General features: G+C 51.5%; 1 protein-coding gene across 3 annotated transcripts in view; it reads right to left on the minus strand.

The window, feature by feature from the left end:
* Positions 1-19,246, minus strand: part of Prkag2 (protein kinase AMP-activated non-catalytic subunit gamma 2) — a 196,947-nt gene that overhangs the window by 69,006 nt on the left and 108,695 nt on the right. For all 3 annotated transcript variants that reach the window (XM_090333565.1, XM_090333566.1, XM_090333567.1), the window contains one exon: positions 3,974-4,188. In XM_090333565.1, the coding sequence (XP_090189691.1) occupies positions 3,974-4,188 (215 nt within the window). The remainder of the gene's footprint in view (positions 1-3,973; positions 4,189-19,246) is intronic.

Genomic DNA, 19,246 nt, shown 5'->3' on the forward strand with positions numbered 1-19,246 from the left:
ATCCTGGTTATGCGCTCCGTTTTGAGGACACTCAAAGGTTAAATCCTTGAACTCAGGATCTAGGCTGCTGTCTCTTAGCTTTATTACTTCAGGCAGGTTACTCGACCACCTGACTCACAGCTCCACTTCTGTTGTTTTGATGGTTCATTGGAGATTAGAGTCTCATGAACTTTCCTGCCCAGGCTAGCTTCAATTTGTAATCTTGAGATCTTAGCCTCCTGAGTAGCTAGGATTAGAAGTGTGAGCCGCTTCAGTTCTGTGACATTGGGACCTCTTTCCCCTCTTTCTGAGAAGGAAGACTTCCTCCTCCATCCTTGAGGCCACTTCTCCTTCCTCTTCCTCTGTCTCTGCAGGTTCTTCTCCTTTTTCCTCATCTCTAAGGTGTCTTCTCACTCCACTTTCTCTGACTCTGAGGTCCCTTTTCTTCCTCCTCTAGTCTTGTGGCCTTTTGGAGATTTCTTTTTCCTTCCATTCTAAAGACTCTTTTGTTGTTGTTGTTGTTGATCGTGGGACTTGAACTCTGGGCCTGCGTGCTGTCTCTGAGCTCTTCAGCTCAAGGCTACCCTCCTACCCCTTGAGCACAGCTCCACTTCTAGTTTTCTGGTGATTAACTGGAGAGACGAATCTCAGAGAGTTTTTAGTGCCCAGGCTGGCTTTGAACCGAGATCCTCAGATCTCAGCCTCCCGAGTAGCTAGGATTACAGGCATGAGCCACCATGCTTGGCACTTTCAAGTCTCCAAGTTCTCTACTTAGAAATGTTCACCTCTTTTGTAAATAGCAAGCTCAAGCCATCACTAGCTATTTCTCCATCTTCATGGATTGAGTCATTTTGAGTTCGCCCCTTTCTGTGCCTTTGCCAAGAAGGGAACCAGCTCCTCGAGCAGCATTCTGCAGTGCAGCTGCTTCAGCCCCTGGGGAAAGCAGGGTCCCGCCTGGAGGATGAGGAGCGGGCCAGGGACGATCCTCCTTCTCACTTTAATTGCTCCTTTCCTGGGGGCTCCTCTCCTGGCAGCTCTCTACACTTCTCTAGTGACACCATCACCTCATTCTCCTGTCACACCAATGTTCCTGAAAGACTTTACCTGAGAGACTGCCCCTTTTTTAACTCCTTTCACTCAGCCTACAACAGATGCCTTTGACTGTGTAGGATGAAGAAAGCGTTCTTGTGAAGGTCACCATGACCTCAGTCCCTCCGTCCCATGGCCAGTCTGTGCACCTGGGTTGATGATCATTTCCTCCAAGTGTGGGAAACGCAACAACACCCATCCATTGCTTCTCTAATGCTGGGTCCAGAGGTCCCTTCCGTGCCCACTTGTCCTGGGTCTCTTTTCAGTGCCCACATATTGCCTTCCACTCTTTTTCCTCTCCCATCATGTCAGAAGATTTCCAGCTCTAGGTCTGTGTGGCTCTCAGAACTCCTGTAGTGCCAGGACCACTGAACACTCCCATGTACACATGTCTGTCCACACGCCACCACACACCACAGACATGTCTCGTCTCCTCCTCCTCCCACGCAGTCTCTTAGGGCAGACTTGAACTTGGCTCTTCTTTTGTCCTCCCACTAGCCACTCTTTCAACTCTTCTTCCCGCCAGCGTTCTCCACTGCCTTTAGCCATCAGGAGGCCGGAACTTCATCACACTGCACATCTCATCTGGGCCTGATCTCCCCACACCCAGTCTGACAGGTCAGCCGAAAATGCAGAGCTGACCACTGCTCTTTCCCGCTGAAGAAATTCCCCTCTCCAGGGAGAGTCTCCCATCCAACATGGAAGACATTCTCTCCTAGGAACATAGCAGGCCAGCGAGTGCCCTTGCCACACACTACCTGCCCAAAGCCTCTGGTAGTATACCTTCCTCTGCTCAATTCCTAGACATTTTCTAGAACCATCCACAGAGATCAGACACTATCCCCAGCCATGTATGTCATTGTCCTCTCCCTACGCCAGCACCGTCCCTGGAACGCTGACTTACTAACAAATAAATATTGTCTGCTACAGAGCAATCAATCACCTCTAGCCCTTTCCAATGTAGAATAAAATTCAATGGGACGTTTTTCGTGTGTGTGCTGGCACTGGGGCTTCACTTCAGAGCCTCGTGCTTTTGCTTGGCTTGGCGTTTGCACCCTAGGCCGGCGCTGAGGGAGCCACAGCTCCACTTCTGGCTTTTTTGGTGGTTACATGGAGATAAGAGTCTCCCAAGCTGTCCGGTCCAGGCTGGCTTCACACTTCAATTCTCAGTGCTCAGCCTTCTGAGTAGCTAGATTACAGGTGGGAAGCCCCCGGCGCCTGGCTTCTTCTAGGAATGATTACATCCTGAGAGAAGAAAGTAATATCTGGGAAGGTTTACATCTCTGTGCCCGTGCTTTCCCGCCTTGCTCCTTCTCCACCCCTGTGTCATAGGTTCTCTTGTCCCACCTTTGCTGGTATCCTGTCCCAGCAGGCCAGCCTGAGGCTGGAAGGCCTAGAGAAGGGGGAAGGGATACCAGGATCCTTCCTAAAGGCGCCTGCGGCCAGTGGCTGTGGGTCCTTCCTGCCATTGCCTCCTGCCAGGCTGCCAGGCTATGGCCTCATGGTGTCAACGTCACTGCCCAGTCCCCCAACCCCTCCCCAGAGAGGGTCCCAGGCCCCCAGCCACGCCTCGAGGTCTCTTCCTTCTCATTCCTGTTCATTCCCTGAGCTATGACTCGCATGCTTTCTAGAAGATTCTTCCATTGCCAGTCCCTGTCCGCTGCATTGGGCCCTCCTCTGGGGCGTCTCCCCATCCCTCCCTCCTGTAGCATGGCTTTGGTTTCAACTTGGCCACCCCCCTCCCTGCTTTTTACTGAGGATGCCCCAGAGCCACTGGGTGGCCAGCAAGACTGCCCGTTCTGGAAGGCGGAATGAGACCTCATCCTTGCCAAACAAATGAGCACTGTGCCAGCACACCTTTAAGGAAGCCATGGTAGAATGGACAGGAAGAATGGCAACAGCATGTTCTCTTGCTGACACCTCCTCTCCCAAAAGATAAGCGTGGTTACATGCCGAACCAGGGCCCCTGGGAGACGGGCTGGCGCTCTGTCCCCCAGTACCTGGAAATGGGGCCTTACTTGGACATAAGGGCTTTGCAGATGTAATGAGGTTCGAGTAAAGCTAATAGGGTAAACCCCAATCTGATACGGCTGGCATCCTCCCAGCAAGAGGAAATTGAGACACAGAGAAGGTGGTCCCGGGAAGATGGAGGTCCAGACCGGAGCAGAGCACCGAAACTACCTGGCTGATGGCAGCCCGCGGTGACAAAGCCTTGCTTGAGGAGCCACGGGAGTGGGGCGTGCCTCGACGTGTAAGCTTTTGGTCTCCAGAACTGGAGGACAACAGGTTTCTGTTTAGCCCCCTCTCCCAGTTTGAGGTACAGGAGCTTTTCTAATCCACAGACTCAAAGTCTGTGGATCCAACCGACTGTGGATTGAGTATATGAAAAATTCACCTTTGAAGTAAACATGGCCTTTGCACTAGTATTGGAATACGTAGTAGCTGTCTACAGGAAAAGGTTGGTTTCTCCCTTTCTTTTCTTTTTTCTCTCTCTTCCTCTTCCACCCTTTCTTCCCTTCCTTCCTTCCTTTCTTCCCCCCTCTTTCTTTCTCTTTCCCTTCTTCCCTCCTTTCCTTCCTTCCTTTTCTTCTTCTACTCTACTTGTGACATTTTATTTAGTGTCCCGATCTAGGCAAATTCAAAGAACTGTCCCCAAGAATTAGAATTAGAAGCCATGGATGGAAACGGAAACTCTTCCGCCCAGCTTCCTCATGGAGTGGATGTTACTGATTTGCCTTTGTCCACTGAGTCGTCACCTCTCTCCTCAGCCTGTAACTTATGGTGAGAAGCCAGGTGAGAAGCCACATATGTCAGCTGTGCCCAGCTTCAATCGCAGCCTGGAAAAGACACTCTCAGCCGCCCTCTGACACCTCGCCCTGCCCTGGGGAGAAGGGTCTAGACTTACGGTTCTTGGAGAAGCCTGGTGTGTTGGGGATGCCAGTGGAGGGCGGGTCGGGCTGTGGAAGGCCAGGCAGAAGCGCTGGCCAGAGTCTGGCGGGGAAGAGGAGGCATAGATGCGGTTTTCTAAACGCTCGGGCTCCTGCTTGTAAGACTCAAGAGGAAACGTGTGCTGCTTCGTCACTTGGGTGGGCGTGGATGGAGACGAGGACACGCTGGAGGCTGTGGGGAGACACCAGAGCCCATTAGCAGTGCTGCCAGCTGGAAGACGCAGGGAAGGGCCCTCGGCTTCTAGTGCCAAAGCCCCTCCTAAGGCTAAGAGCTCATCATTACATCTCTGAATGTTGAGAAAGAGCTTAAATAAACTTATGTTGAGGTCTCTTAGAATTGTGTTGGCCATTCATCCTGGGGTGCCTGGGCATCATTGGGGGCAGGCCTCTCACGCCTCCCTCGCCCCTCTACCTCTCATAGGGTGTGTTCAGTAGAACCAGGGTCATTGTGGTAGACATATGACAATAGAAAGAAGAATCAGGGGCCAGGTTTCACCATCAAAATATATCACACCACATCAACACCTGCCGGGGGGAAGGGGGCAGGATGGTTAAGGTCAGAGGTGTGGATGGAGAGGGGGTTTTACGGTGATACTACGAAGGGAAGTGTAAAGTGGGATCACAGTCCAGGTGTGGGCCCTGTGGAAGAAACAAGACCTTATCTCAAAATAACCAGTGCACAGAGAAAGTCTGGCGGCATGGCTTACGTTGGTGGAGCACGTGCCTAGCCAGTGGGAGGCCCCAGTATCACCAAAACAAAACCAGAATCCAAACCAAATCCACTACAACTTCAGGGAGACTGAAGACATGGATTTTCAGGGGGACATAACTGCCCTTTCCACTTCCCAAGGTCCCAGAGGCCTATTCAGCAGACAACCCTCAAGCCCCCCCCCCCCCACCCCGTATTCCCGGAAAGATTCAAGGAAGGCTCAATGGCCAGTTCTCAGGAACATTCCCTTATTTAGAGATAGGGTTTTTGCAGATGAAGCAAATTGGGGTAAGGCTTTGCTGAATCAGGATGGACCCTCAGGCAATACCCTAAGTCTTATGATGAGAGGAGAAGAGGCTAGACAAACAAGCAGAGGGCTATGTGATGGCAGAGGCAGAGAAGGTGTTGGGAGCCAGAGTGGAATCAAACTGTACCTTGACTTGCATCAGACAATGGCTATATTGTCTATTGCTTTCTGGCCCTATTCTATGTAAATGACCTGAGAATTAACATATGAATGTAACACCTGGAGGTTCCCTGGGAGAGGAGGAGGGAAGAAAGGGGAGTGGAAAATAAATGCGGCAGTCTTTGCCTGGACTGCGGACATCCCGGACCCGGTGTGTCTGTCTCTCTTCTTTTTCTTCCTAGTCCTTGTCCCCTATTTCAGGAACCCCAATCTATGAACCCTGGTTTGCTGCCGGTTGGCCCCGGCAAGAAGGAAGTTAAATTTCTGGTTAATTAGAGAGAACAGTCTAACAGACTTTTTTTCCCAGGCTGGCTTTGAACCAGTACTCTCACCCTTCTGCACAGGTAAGTTTATAGGTGCCTGGCCTCCAGCTCTTCTGCAATCTAGACAGCCAGGTGTGTGGGGACCTCAGATTATATCAGTGGAGACCTTTGCCCTAGGGTGTTCTCAGAGGAAGAAGGCTGGGAGCAGAGAGGCATATGTGGCATAGAGACCATGGAAAGCCAAGGCCAACACCAAGAAGCGGCAACCCAGTGAGGAGGACGGCAGCCTGCAGGCGTCACAGGCAGCCAAGCTCTGCCGGTGCCTTGATTCTGCACTTGTGTCCACTGGAACATAAGAAAGTGAACTTCTGTGGCATAAAAACAGCCTGAGCGGGCCTGGAGTGTGGCCTAGTGGTAGAGTGCTCACCTAGCATGCATGAAGACCGGGGTTCAATTTCTCGGTACCCCATGCATGGAAAAGCTGGAAATGGTACTGTGGCTCAAGTGGTAGAGCGCTAGCTTTGAGGAAAGTCCAAGAACAGTGCTCAGGCCCTGAGCTCAAGCCCCAAGACCGGCAAATAAAAACTGATTAGGTCACAAAAGGAAGGGTTGAACATTTTGTTTAAAAATCAACACAGTGGGCCAGGAGTTTGGCCTAGTGGTAGAGTGTGGCTCAAGTGGTAGAACTCTAGCCTTGAGAGCCTTGGGCTCAAGGACAGTGCTCAGGCCCTGAATTCAAGGCCCAGGATTGGCAAAAAAAATTAATTAATTAATTAATTAATTAAGAAACCAACACTGTTATTGCAAGCTAGGGAGACACATACAATAAAGTCACTCAATGCTGACTTGCCTTCCAAGGGAATCTGATCTTGGGTCCAGTTTCATAGTTAAGTGCAGCAAATTGTAGAATAAAAGCTAGCATAGGTAAGTCAACCCACAGCTATCAGGAGACATGGCCCAAGGACTATCACTTGTACCTTGTGACTTATACACAGGGTAGATCAGTCATTGGGCCCTGTGCCTGGATCTCTGCCATGGTCCCGGCTCGATCCATGGATGCCGCTCTGCTCTGAGAATGCCTTAGGGTAGGGGTCTCCGCCTGTGTCCTAGGTTCCCACACACCTGGCTTACATCTATAATCCTTAATACCTGAAGATCCTGGTTCAAAGCCCAGGCAGAAAGTCTGTAAATATTCTTATCTCCCATTACCCAACAAAAACTTATCCATCAAAACTTCAGACACCCGTGATCGTTTCTGGAACTTTCTCCCACAGACACATTTGCATGCTTACTATGCATTTGGGGCTGTGGGTTTCTGGGCTGCTTGTGAGAGCAAAGCACAGAGATCTGAATATTCAGTAACGGATGGTGACCTGGGCCCAGGGCTCACGCTTGTAATCCTAGCTACTTGAGACACGGCAGTGGGGGTTAGGGAGAATGATGGTTTGAGGACAGATGAGGAAGAAAGAAAAGAAAGAAAAGGAAAGAAATGTAGACAGGCCGACCATTGGCTGCAGCCATTGGTGTCGTCTTTTCGGCTTGTAGTGGTCCTGCCTGTGATCCTAGCGCTGTGGGAAAGCACAAATAGGAGTATCACAGTCCAGCTCCACCCAGGCATACAATGATGCTTTGACTCAAAATATAAGCAGGAATGACCAGCAGAACATGGGCCTAGCAAATGTAAGACCCCGAGTTCAAATTCCAGTATTGCAAAAGAAAGAAAAAAATCTATTGTGGTGCCCTGACATCCTCTAAGAAGAGGACTGGACTGTTTTTCCTCTCATGTGAGACAGAGGGCTAAGTGGAAAGCACACAGCCATCTGCATAGCATGATGCCGTTTGTAGTTTTAGAAGTACAGGGGTTTTCTATACGCTGTGTTCAACCCTAAGCACACAAAAGCTCTGGGAAATCTGGATGCCTGCAGACCAGCACTCTTGGATGTTCACTGAGGGAGGGTGGGAGGGTGTCAAGTTTGTGAATTGGACCAAATCCCAACCTCCGGCCTGGCTGGGGAAAAGGGTAGAAGAACACAATCAAAATCGAGGTAAACAAGGCTATACAACAAGCACGGAGTGTGACATGCAAGTGGCACGGAGTCAGGGGATGCTCAGAGAACAGGAGCTGTGGGAGCGGGAAAGGAGGCACCAGGTGCACTCAGAGCTGAGCCTCCAATCTGGAAAGCAACAAGAAACTGCCCCATGCAGGCAATGCTCCTAAGTGCCCAGACAAGACCGGGTAGTGCCACAGTAACCCAAGAAGTCTTGGCCAAGGAACTGGCAGGTTGGCCCATTTGGTTTCTTCCAGGAAGATGCCCCACCCCTTCCTCTGCTCTGCTTCCAGCTTCTATTGCCTGGAGAACGAACAATGCCTTTGATTCTCCCGGGCCATAGCCAGGCCCAGTGAATAGGCCCAGTGAGTGCCCAGATCCTGCCCCTGGCAGCCACAGAGAACACCAAGCAAGTGGCTCCAGACACGAGGGAGCCATGAGTTGGTGACTTCATGGGGCCTGGCTGCTGTGATGTGTCTAGAGAAAAGGGGAAGAGAAAAGAGGACCGCTGGGTAGAATGGGCCTGTCGCATGGCCTCACATGGGGGAGGCACAGGTCTAGATTTCAGAAGCCTCAAGCTCTGAGCCTGGGTTTCTACCACTAACTAGCCATGGGCCTTTGGCAAAGGGCCTTGTGCCTTGATTCCAAAAAGATGGCAGAGCACATGGCTGTGCGGGCAGTCAGCCGCTCCCTGAAAGAACAAAGTGGCTGGAGCCGCTGAGTGGTGCCTGCTTTTCATGCCAGAGGTCTGAAAGGACAAGAAAGAAGGGAGGATTTCATTTGCTGACTGTGGCTCCAAGAGATCCAGAGAGCAGCAACTTTCCAGCTCACACAGGCCAGGGGAATTTCTATGCTTTGTGTAGTTGTTGTTGCACTTGTCCTGGTTGAGCCCAGGGCCTGAGTGCTATCCAAGGTTAGCATCCTACCACTTGAGCCCCAGCTCCATTTCTGGCTTTTTGGTGAAAAACTGGAGATAAAAGTCATAGACACCCCTGCCCAGGCTGGCTTTGAATTGAGTAACTTCCTGAGTAGCTAGGATTACAGGCATAAGCCACTGGCACCTGGCCCATTTATATGCTTTCTAAACCACTAAGGATTCATCCCAGCAACGAGGGGTAGGCGTTCTCAGTTCGGGAGCTAATGACAATGGCAAATAAGGGGTTAGGGGCACAGAAAGGATGTTGGACCAAAGAGGAAGGCGAGAGGGCCATTACAGGGGACATAAGCCACCAAGTCTACAGGAGTCACCGCACTGGCATGAAGCAGGCGTAAGGGAGATGTGGCTGTAGCGCCAACCATGGCTCTCCAGGGCCACATTCTCTCGATTTTTGTTTGTTTCTTCACCCCTTTGGTGCCTGCCATCTCTGCCAGCTGGTGCCCAGGCACTGTCCTCAGGTGCCACAGAAAAGGCTCCTTGGCTCTCCCCATCTAGCACAGTGTTTGGCTGGAGAAGGGCAGGGCAGTTATGTGGCCTAGCGCCTTCCACCCACCATTTCTGCTTTGGCCTCCTGAAACACTTCTTTCCCATGAATCCACAGGCCGGGCAGCATGGGCTCCTGCCACTGCTCATTTAAGCTCTCACCTCTCCCCTGCCGGTCCTGGAATCGTGCCTTTCCTCTGCGAGAAATTCCTTGAGAGCCCCAACAGAAGACAACCGCCTCCTACCCTGACAGGCAGGAGGGCCGCCGGGCACAGAGGATCCACCTGAGCCCCCCAGTCCCAGCCCACACTCCCGCCGCACCACAGGTGAGCTCGCCCAGCCCAGCCTCTCGGGTTGTTATGTGAAAGTGGGAGCCACCATGGGCTTCCTGTGGTGATGGAGAGGCGGGCAGGAAAGTGCCCCAGACCACGCGGGGACGTGGTGCTTCTCAGGGTGAGACTGAGGGAAGGGCTCTGCTGGTCGGGGGCGGGGCTCAGGAGTCTGACACAGCTGAAGTGCAGCTTGAAGCCCACCTCTGGCCAACACCAGACCTGTGGTCCTGTCCTGGTGCCAAGGGGTGAGAAACAGTAGCCTCCTTTTTCTGGTTGGGGGGTCCGAGCCCAGGTGTAGCTGTTGCCCAGTCTCCTCCAGCCAGGGCCAGGCAAGTTGCAGTATGGGAGTCCTTGGTTAGGGGGATGGCACTGGCTTTCTTGTCACTTACAAACTGATGGTCTAGGAACTCTGAAAAGCTGCAAACACTAATGCTCGCTCCAAAATGCACACACTAGCTTGTTCAACAGTTTGGCCTAGGGTTGGCTACTGCATATCATTGACATTCTGGCTGCATCCGTTCCGTGGGCATTGACTGCTGAGATAAAATACCTGACAGAAACAATGTGAGGAATTATTTCAGTCCTTGGTGCCATGGACTCTGGGCTCTTAGTGAAACAAAACTTGATGACAGCTGGAGTGTGAGGAGGTGGAGGCTGTCTACCTCGTTGTAGACAGCTCCTCCTCCTCCTCCTCCTCCTCCTCCTCCCTGTCACCACCTCCCTATAAAGCCATCAGATTAGGAACCCATCTGGGGATTCACCCCATCCCTAGGTAAGAGCCTCCTCTAATCTCTGCAAGCAACTTTCTCAGACTCACCCAGAGGCATGCTTTCCTAATCCCTTAGGCATTTCTTAATCCAATCAGGCTGATAGTCGGGCTTTAACTCACTAGCCTAGAACATGGGCTGTCTCTGCAGTCTAGTGACAGGCGTCTCCCTCCTCTGGGACTTCATTTTCCTTCCACATCAGAGTCGCTTCCAGGGGGATGGGAGTGTGGCGTAGTGGCAGATTACTTGCCTAGCATGCACTAAGACCCGGGTTCAATTCCTTGGTAGCACCTATACAGAAAAAGCTGGAAGTGGTGCTGTGACTCAACTGGTAGAGCTCTAGCTTAGAGAAAGCTCAAGGACAGTGCTCAGGCCCTGAGTTCAAGCCCCAGGACTGGCAAAATAAATAAATAAAATAAAATAAAACGACATTTGGGGAAAAAGTTCTCTTTCAGTTGGAGGCATGGCGCAGTAGCCTGAGTTCAAAGCCTAGTACTATCGAAGACAACAAACGAAACCAAACCCTCAAACCATTGCTTCTGCGTCACTTGGGTTGGCAAGGTGAATTCCAGAACAACCTTATGGCGCAGACAACCTGCCTCAGTCATTGCCACATTGTCTAAGCTACCAAATGCAACTCTGGGAGAGGAGTAGGTACTAAAGTAGGTGAACACTTTGGTTTCCGACTTCCTGGATTACAGGTTCGAGGCACCAGTGCCTTGCCTCCTCGTCAAGGACACTTCTGGCTTTTTGCTGCTTACATGGAGATAAAAGTTTCTCAGGATTTGTCTGCCAGGCTGGCTTCAGGCATGAATCCTCACATCTCAGCCTCCACCAGCACCCAGTAGCACTAGATTCTTCTATCTTCTTCTGTATTTGAGTTGGCCAATATCCGGTTTGGGTTGTGATGCATATATAAGGAGAAGCACGCCTCACGTAGCTGGCAAGGGGAACTGTCAGACTCTCTGAGCACATCTTGGGCTCAGAGGGATCCTTGGCATCTCCTCTCAGGACAGACGATCTATCCTGGTCATGGCCACTGTCTCTTCCTTTAGTGTCCTTACAGGAGGGGACCACAGTGAGATATAGGCCACTCTCAGTGTTATTTTCCCTTTCCACAGCGCACGCCCCGACACCCGATCAAAGCTGGCGATTGGTCTCTTGTGCACCAAGGACAATGCTAAGCATCTTCATGATCCATTGCTCGAGCACTCCCCTGGAGTGTTTCCCTTTAAAGGCACCATAAAACGTGATCACAACAGACTTTTCAGCACTGTTTGGAGAAAAGGGGGTTTTCAGTCCCTCCAAGCCCCTGGCAAGAATAACACTTCTTGTAGAGAGAAAACCACGAACCTAAATGCCAACTGTCTTGACTGCCTTGTGGTGAACAGCGTTTCACAGAACACGGTCAGAGCAATAGAAGCGTGTGACCAGCCCAGGCAGCCTAGAAACCTGTGCTCAGAAAGCCTCTCCCACGTTGCCCCCAATCCATGAAGGCTCGCAGGACTGCTGGGACATTAGAGTCCAGGAGGCCTCACGACAGGCAGGTTCGCTGGCTTTGGGTAGTAACATCTCTGCGCTCTGGGCTCGTGGTGGCGGGTGCCGCCTGTCAGTGCCTCAGGAGCTCTGTGGTCTGGAGAACAGCCCCAGAGAGCTTGGTACAGTTCTCCAAGGGGGCTGTCACGCCTGGGTCCTGGACTGGCCTCATTAACAGGAGCCTGCCTGGCATCAAGCAAGAACAGCAGGAAACAGGCTCCAACCACGGCCGGGATTCCAGGGACGACCTCCACACGAGTCCCAAGGCACGAGTTTAACGTCGTTCCTTTCTCTCCTGAGAAAGTACAACCTGCATCCTTGTTCAGAGCTGAGATCAAACCCAGCGGTCAGCTGGGTGGGACTGGCTCACGCCCGCCATCCCAGTTATGTGGGAAGCGGAGGTCAGGAGGGTCATAGTTCCAGGCCAGCCTGTGCAGAGTCTTCGAGACTCGTCTTTTGACAGAAGCTGGGTGTGACACAATGGAAGACAACCTGCCCAGCAAGCATGAGGGCCGGAGTTCAATTCTCAAAACCACCAGAAAAACTCCAAAAAGCAAAGGACAGGCTGGGATGTGGCGTAGGGGCATAGCGCTGGCCTAGCACGCATGAAGCCCTGGGTTTGATTCTTCAATACCACATAAATAGAAAGAGCCAGATGTGGTACTGTAGCGCCAGTGGTAGAGCACTAGCCTTTAGCACAGAGAGGCTCTGAGACAGAGCCCAGGCCCAGAGTTCAAGCCCCACAACCGACAAAAAAAAAAAGAAAGAAAGAAAGAAGACAAGAATTTCAGTGGAAGGGGCTGGGCGCGTAGCCTAGTGGTAGAGTGCTTGCCTAACACGCAGGAAGCCCTGGGTTCAGTTCCTGGGTACCACACGCTTAGAAGCCAGAAGTAGTGATTTGGCTCCACTACTAGTGGCAGGGCATTTATTAGCCTTAAGCAAAAAGTTTCCAGGGACAGTGCCCAGGCCCTGAGTTCAAGCCCCAGAACTGGCAAAAGAAAAAGAAAAAAAAAGAACAGCAGTGAAAGGAAAAGAGGGGAATTAATTACCCATCACAGGGACGCCATTGTTCCTCCCCTGGAATCACTTTTCTCCAACTTTGTTTTATGCTTTCAGGTGCCTTAATGGCAACGTTGTTTTATGATGCATGCACGGTATGTTTTGCTTGCGCTCAGCCTTTGTAGGCATTTCCTGTTGCCATGAAACCTAGTGACCAGAGGAGTGCAAGACTGGGCAGGCAGGCCTGCATGGTGCCTCACTAGTGCCACGGTGACATCAAGGATGTGTTTGTTGAGTGAACACTGCCACGGGTCTGGCCAACTTTGTAGTACATCTTCTGAAACTTTCCTTGAAGTGGACATTCACTGAGCTGTAGATGAAGGCGTTACATGAGACGATTCTATGAGAAGGCAGGGGGCACACAAACGTATTAAACCCGGGTGGGTGTCCCATTTATTTTATATTGAGGCATCACTGCATGTGTCTGTACTGGGGTGGGGGGAAATCCTGGGGCTTGAACTCAGGGCCTGGGTGCTGTCCTTAGCTTTTTCACTCCTGCGTGTGCTCTACTTGAACTATTTCTCCAGTGTAGCTTTTTGCTGGTTAGTTGGGGATAAGTCTCACAGCCTTTCCTGCCCAGGCTGACTTCACACAGCCATCCTCAGAGCTCATCCTCCTCAGTAGCCAGGATTAGAGGTGTGAGACACATCATTGCATTTTAATAACGAATAACTGATTGTATTATCTTCTCCCAGTCACCTTTGCAACTTCTGTCCATAATGGGGCCCGTGTGGATCCGCTGGTCAGCCTGCTGTGGCTGTGTTCTTTCCAGTCAGAGGCCAGGGCACTCCTAGTCAGGGCTGAGTTCAGAGACACCGAAGGCTCAGACCCTGTGCCCCATGCATGGCTAGCCAGGAGACTTGTTTGAGGCCACAAACCTTAGCCAGTCTAGGCGAGGGCGTGGCACAGGCACACTTGGCAGGGAGGCAGCTGGGCTGGAGCCAGGCTCGTCCTCCAGGACATACTGTGGAGGTGAGCTTATGGGTGCTGAGGGCAGCTGAGCAGTAGCCGGGTCCACTGGGAATGTCAAGAGGCCACAGAACCCCCCCCCCCACTCCCCGCCCTGTGCTCCCAGTCCCTGCTGGCTGTCATCCTGTGCACCATCTGGGGCAGGCCTGGGGAGGGGAGGGTCTTAGCACTGCAGCAGGAACACCAGCTAGCAGGAGCTGTGGGCCAAATGTTGGATCCTGTTGGCCTCTAGGCAGGCTTGATGTTGAGGCCCGAGCTTGGAGGGTTTCTGGTCCTTCTTGGTTTAAGGAAGCAATCATGTCCATCTGTGAGGGCTTAAACTTAACTTGGGGGGCCTAGACACGATTGTCCATGGCCTGGCTCAGGATGGCAACAGAGATCTCTGCAGAGTCCCTGTATTTTCTCCATTGTCCTTTGGGGACTTCCTGTCTCCATTTCCCATGGGGAGATTCAGCTCAAAACCTCTGGGTCTATGTCCTTATAGAATGTAGCCAGACAGGCCCAGCGGAGCACCTGAGTCACAGGGCTTAGGGCCGAGCTCCAGGCAGCCTATCGTCCCCATCCCTAGCTGGCAGCACAAGTGTGAGGGTCCATGATCCAGGTTCTGGAGTCCTGGATTGGATCTAAGATTGGGGGGCCGGGGGTGGTGGTCTGAGGTTGCTAAGGTTCTCAGGGTGGTTTAAATGCTTACTTGAGGTTTAGAACTGTTCTTGTCTTCCCACCTTCTTACTGTCTGGACAAGAAACTTCTAGAGGAGAATTTCTGATTCCCAGTTTTCATAGTTCTCTGTCCCAGGGCCTCAGCCTTCTTCCTCAAAGCTCCCATCTGCCAGAGCCAAATCTTTTTCTGACCTCCAGCTCCCCAGCTTGGTCTCTGATGGCAATCGCTCTTCCTGCAGCTAAGCATGGCCCCGTGGAGAAGCTGCCCGAATCACGCCTCATTCCTGGACCCCAGTGTTCAAGCTGCCCCAGCCAGCCCTTCTGCATTTGCCTGCTCTACCACCGGCCACTTGGAGAGTGACCTCGGGTGCTTCAGAACCACCATCTCCTGGAAGACAAATTTCTCACCTTCTGGAGTCCTCCCAAATCCTGTCTCAGCCTTCACGGCTGCACTCTCAACCCAGACACAGTCATCTCTGCAACTCAGTGCCTCACCTCCAACTTTCTGAGCTTACTCTCAATTCATTTGCACTTTGCAGTAAGGTTTTGGGCAACAAGTTTAGTTACAGGTGCTACGAAAGTTTTACAATCTTTTATACTATATTCAATATCTCTCTCTCTATCTCTCTCTCTATCTATCTATCTATCTATCTATCTATCTATCTATGAGGCCTGGAGTTTGACCCAGTGGTAGAGTGCCTGCCTAGCATGCACCAAGACCCAGGTTTGATTCCTCGGTACCACATACATAGAAAAAAGCTGGAAGTGGTGCTGTGGCTCAAGTGGCAGAGTGCTAGCCTTGAGAAAAGCCCAAGAACAGTGCTCAGGCCCTGAGCGCAAGCCCAGGACTGGCAAAATATATATATATATATATTAATATATATATATATACAGTAAAATAGCAAATTAGTCTTGGAGTCAAAGCAATATGGTAATCCAGAGAAGTAAACATTCTTGCTGTGAACACCACTAAGCTTCTTTGAACTCTGGGCCTGGGTGCTGTCCCTGAGCTATTCATCTCAAGGCTACCGTCCTACCTGAGCCACAGTCCCACTTCCTGTTTTCTAGTGATTAATTAGAGGTAAGAGTCTCAGGGTCTTGGGCCTGGAGTTTGACCCAGTGGTAGAGTGCCTGCCTAGCATGCAGAAAGACCCGGGTTTGATTCCTCGGTTCCACATACATAGAAAAAGCCAGAAGTGGTGCAGTGGCTCAGGGTAGAACACTAGCCTTGAGGAAAGTCCAAGGACAGTGCTCAGGCCCTCAGCTTAAGCCCAGGACTGGCAAAAAAAAAAAAAGTCTCAGCTTCTTTAGTGCCTGGGCTGGCTTTGAGCCGCCATCCTCAGGTCTCTGCCTCCTGAGTAGCCAGTATTACAAGCACGAGTCACCGTACCCCGCAACGACCAAGCTTCTTGGAGGTCTTGGAGGACACTTCCTCTGGTCTGAGTTCTCAGCAGGCCTAGGCCTGCTCCGTCCTGAGATCAGGAGCATCAAGTGCTAAGCTCAGGGATTTCCTGAACATTTCTTTTTGAGGTTCCTACTCTCCTAGTAGGAATTCAGACAAGCAAATAAACTAGCCTTGTGTACCCAGTAGCACTCTGTCCTAGGTAGTACAGCCATTTTTGATATCTCATCTGTGGCAGCCAGAAGATGAAGGCACGGAGGGAATCTCTTCCGGGAAAGCTGAGGGTCAGTGCGGGCCAGGGACTCTACCCCGGGCGGTCCGCCCTGGCTGGCGGAAGATCTGTCTTGTGTCTGAGCTCCAGGTCTGGCCTGGCCAGTGGCCAGGAATGGGTGCTCCCTTCCAGGGAGCTGGCTCCGCTGCCTGCCATGGCTCTGACCCCGGCTCTCCTAGGCTCTGTTGATTGCACACAACACCTGACCAGGCCCACGGAGTGTGAGGCTGGGAAGGCGTCCAGCTGTCACCTCTGCTTGCAGAGTGTCTCTATGGCTCTCTCCAGAGCCATCAGCTGTCTGCAGTCATACCAGGAAGAAAGGGGTTGTGAGCACACGCAACCCCCCCCCAAACCACCACAGTGAAAGCCACTACACACAGGGGGAATCCCTGGAGCCTCGTCCTTCATGAGCTGTCCTCCCTTCCTCCAGATTGCTGTCACCCTCCCAGCCCAGGAAAAGACAGTGGCCACCAGAAGCTTCCAAGGGGAAGGGGCAGGCCTCCAGCTCCAGTTTCCTCTACAGTGCTGGCTTCAAGGAGAGTCGGGTATTCTGTGGTGGTTGTTCTGACTCGTGGTGGAGCTTTGCTGGCTGAATTCTCCTTTGCTGGCCTTCGCTCTTCTTCGCTCTTCTTTGCTCTATGTGCTTGCGCATTCCACAGCTTCTTGATCTGCCTTACTTCCTCGGTGAGCACAACCTCACCAAGCATCCCCAAGCTTCCTGCATGGCACAGTACCTGGCACACAGCCCCAATCCAGCAAATGGTGGTGGTGGTCACAGGACATCTTCTTCAACCAAGTTTCCACAGGCTAGACCCACAGGGATAAACTGGAGATAAGCTGGATTCTTTAAAACTTGAAAACTTAACCAGCCAAAAGACAGTTAAGAAAATAAAAAGGAGGCTGAGATCTGAGGATCCTGATTTGAAGCCAGTCCAGGGACTCTTTTCTCCAGCTAGCCACCAAAAATCCAGAAGTGGTGCTGAGGCCTCCAAGGGGAGGGTGGTTGGGCCCTGAGTTCAAGCCATGGTACCACACAGAAGAGAAGAAAGAAAGATAATATTTATATATTACACACGTGACAAAACCCTTGTATCCAAAACACATAAAGAGCTGTTTACTCATGCATGAAAACAGATTAGGAAGCGCATTAAAATAGTTTGAAAAGGGGAGAGGCTGGACAGGAGAAAGTAATGACACAGTGGTGACCAAAGTATGATACATGTGTGGAGAGAAGTATGGCAAGGACACCTCAACACAATGAATAGACACTAATAAAACAAAAAAGGTTACAAGTCACGCACAGATGGCTCAGACCTATAATCCGAGCTACTCCAGTGCCTAGATCTGAGGTTCACGGTTCAAAGCCAGGCCAGGCAGGAAAGTCAGTGAGACTCTTACCTCCAGTGAGACACTAGAAAACCGGAAGTGGTGCTGTGGCTCAAGAGGTAGAGTGCTAGCTTGAGCTGAAGAGCTCAGGAACAACACCCAGGGCCAGAGTTCAAGCCCCCCCCAACCACAAAACAAATCAGTTACTACTTAACACTTAACCTTAAAAAAAAAAAAAACCCAGCTTAGCTCCCTGACGAAAGAAGATTGAAGGAGGAGAACGTGAGCGCTGTCTAATGCCATGAATCTTTAAGGACGTGCAACTTAAAACCACAGTATCGCACAACACATACCTGAGTGCCAAGTTCCAGTAAGAATCTGAACAATAGATCTCTGGTGGGAATACAAAATAGGTAGCTCTGGAAGGACCAGGGAAGTTTCTATGCACATCAATATCCATGTATCACACAACCCAGCCAGGCCAAGCAGAGCAGGGGAGCAAGCATGGCTTCCAGCACGCAGGAAAGCACTCCCAGGGCCCTAGTCATGGAGCCCTCACAGGTGGCCCCCCATCATGACACCCCTGGAATAACGAGAGCTGTGTGCAAAACACAAGGGGACCCCAAGTGCATTCCTTTCTCTAGGTGGAGGCAGCCAGACCTTGAAACGATAGCCCACGCCTCCCACTTCTACGACATTCTGCGAAAAGCAGAACTAGAGGAGACAGAAAGAGGGGTTGGTGTTTGTGGAGGATGGGGCACACAGGAATTCTGGGGCTGATGGAGTTGTCTCGTGCACTGATAGTGCCGGGGATAATACACTTGTCTGTGGTCATCAGAACTCTCAGAAGTACCGTTAAGAAGTTGACTTTACTCTGTGTCCAGTGCTTCTCAACCAGCCCATTTTTTTCTTTTTCTTTCTTTCTTTTTTTCTTTCTTTCTTTCTTTCTTTCTTTCTTTCTTTCTTCCTTTCTTTTCCTTCCTTCCTTCCTTCCTTCCTTCCTTCCTTCCTTCCTTCTTTCTTTCATGGGTCTTGGGGCTTGAACTCTGGGCCTGGGCGCTGTCCCTGAGCTCTTCAGCTCAAGGCTACCATCCTAACCCTTGAGCCATAGCGCTACTTCCTGTTTTCTAGTAGTTAACTGGAGATAAGAGTCTCATGGACTTTAGTGCCTGGGCTGGCTTTGAACCGCAATCCTCAGATCTCAGCCTCCTGAGTAGCTAGGATTACAGGCATGAGCTACCGCACCCAGCTCCAGCTCAACTCTCCAGGGTGGTTCTCAGAGTGGATTTTGACTCAAGTCTTGGGGTGGAAGGGAGGAGAAGTGCTCTTGTGTGCTGGGGGCTTCTCTCTACAAGGGGCCCTGGGCTGCTTCTGTGGGAGTGGACTCAGCACCCCTCTAGATGACTCATTCCAGCCCAACTCCATAAAAACGACAGCTAGAGCCCCCTCCTCCCGGCCAGCTCAGACCCCATGCCAGAGAGATCAGAGCCACCACTGCGGGGGGTACACACGTGTGTGTGTGTGTGTGTGTGTGTGTGTGTGTGTGTGTGTGTGTGTGTGTGGTGTGGTGTGTCTGTGTTTATGTCTATGTTTGAGTTTCTGGGTGTTTCTCTGTGTGTGGTGTGTGGCTCTGTGTGCCTTTGTATGTATGTACTTTTGTGTGTGGCATGTGTGTGTGTGTGTGTGTGGTGTGTAACTGGTGTCTCTGGGTCTATGTGTGGGGCATGTATGTTTCTGTGTGTGTGATGAGTGGGTGGTGTGGGTGGCATGTATGCATTTTCTCTAGGTGTATGTGTGATATGTTGGTGTGTCTGGATATAAAGTTCTAGGGTGTGAGGCCTGGGTGCTGTCACTCGGCCCCTCGGTCTCCTGAGGACAGGACATTTGCCCATCCCCCTGGAGGTGGGAGTCTGGGGGTGCCTCCCTCCCTGAAATGGGGGCTGGGCCAGTGGGGAGGTACAGACTGCCCTGCGTCTTCAAGGCCAGGCTCATGGCTTGATCTG

This window comes from Megascapheus bottae, chromosome 5 (assembly GCF_031878675.1).
Source record: "Megascapheus bottae isolate mThoBot1 chromosome 5, mThoBot2.hap1, whole genome shotgun sequence".
Classification (NCBI taxonomy): domain Eukaryota; kingdom Metazoa; phylum Chordata; class Mammalia; order Rodentia; family Geomyidae; genus Megascapheus; species Megascapheus bottae.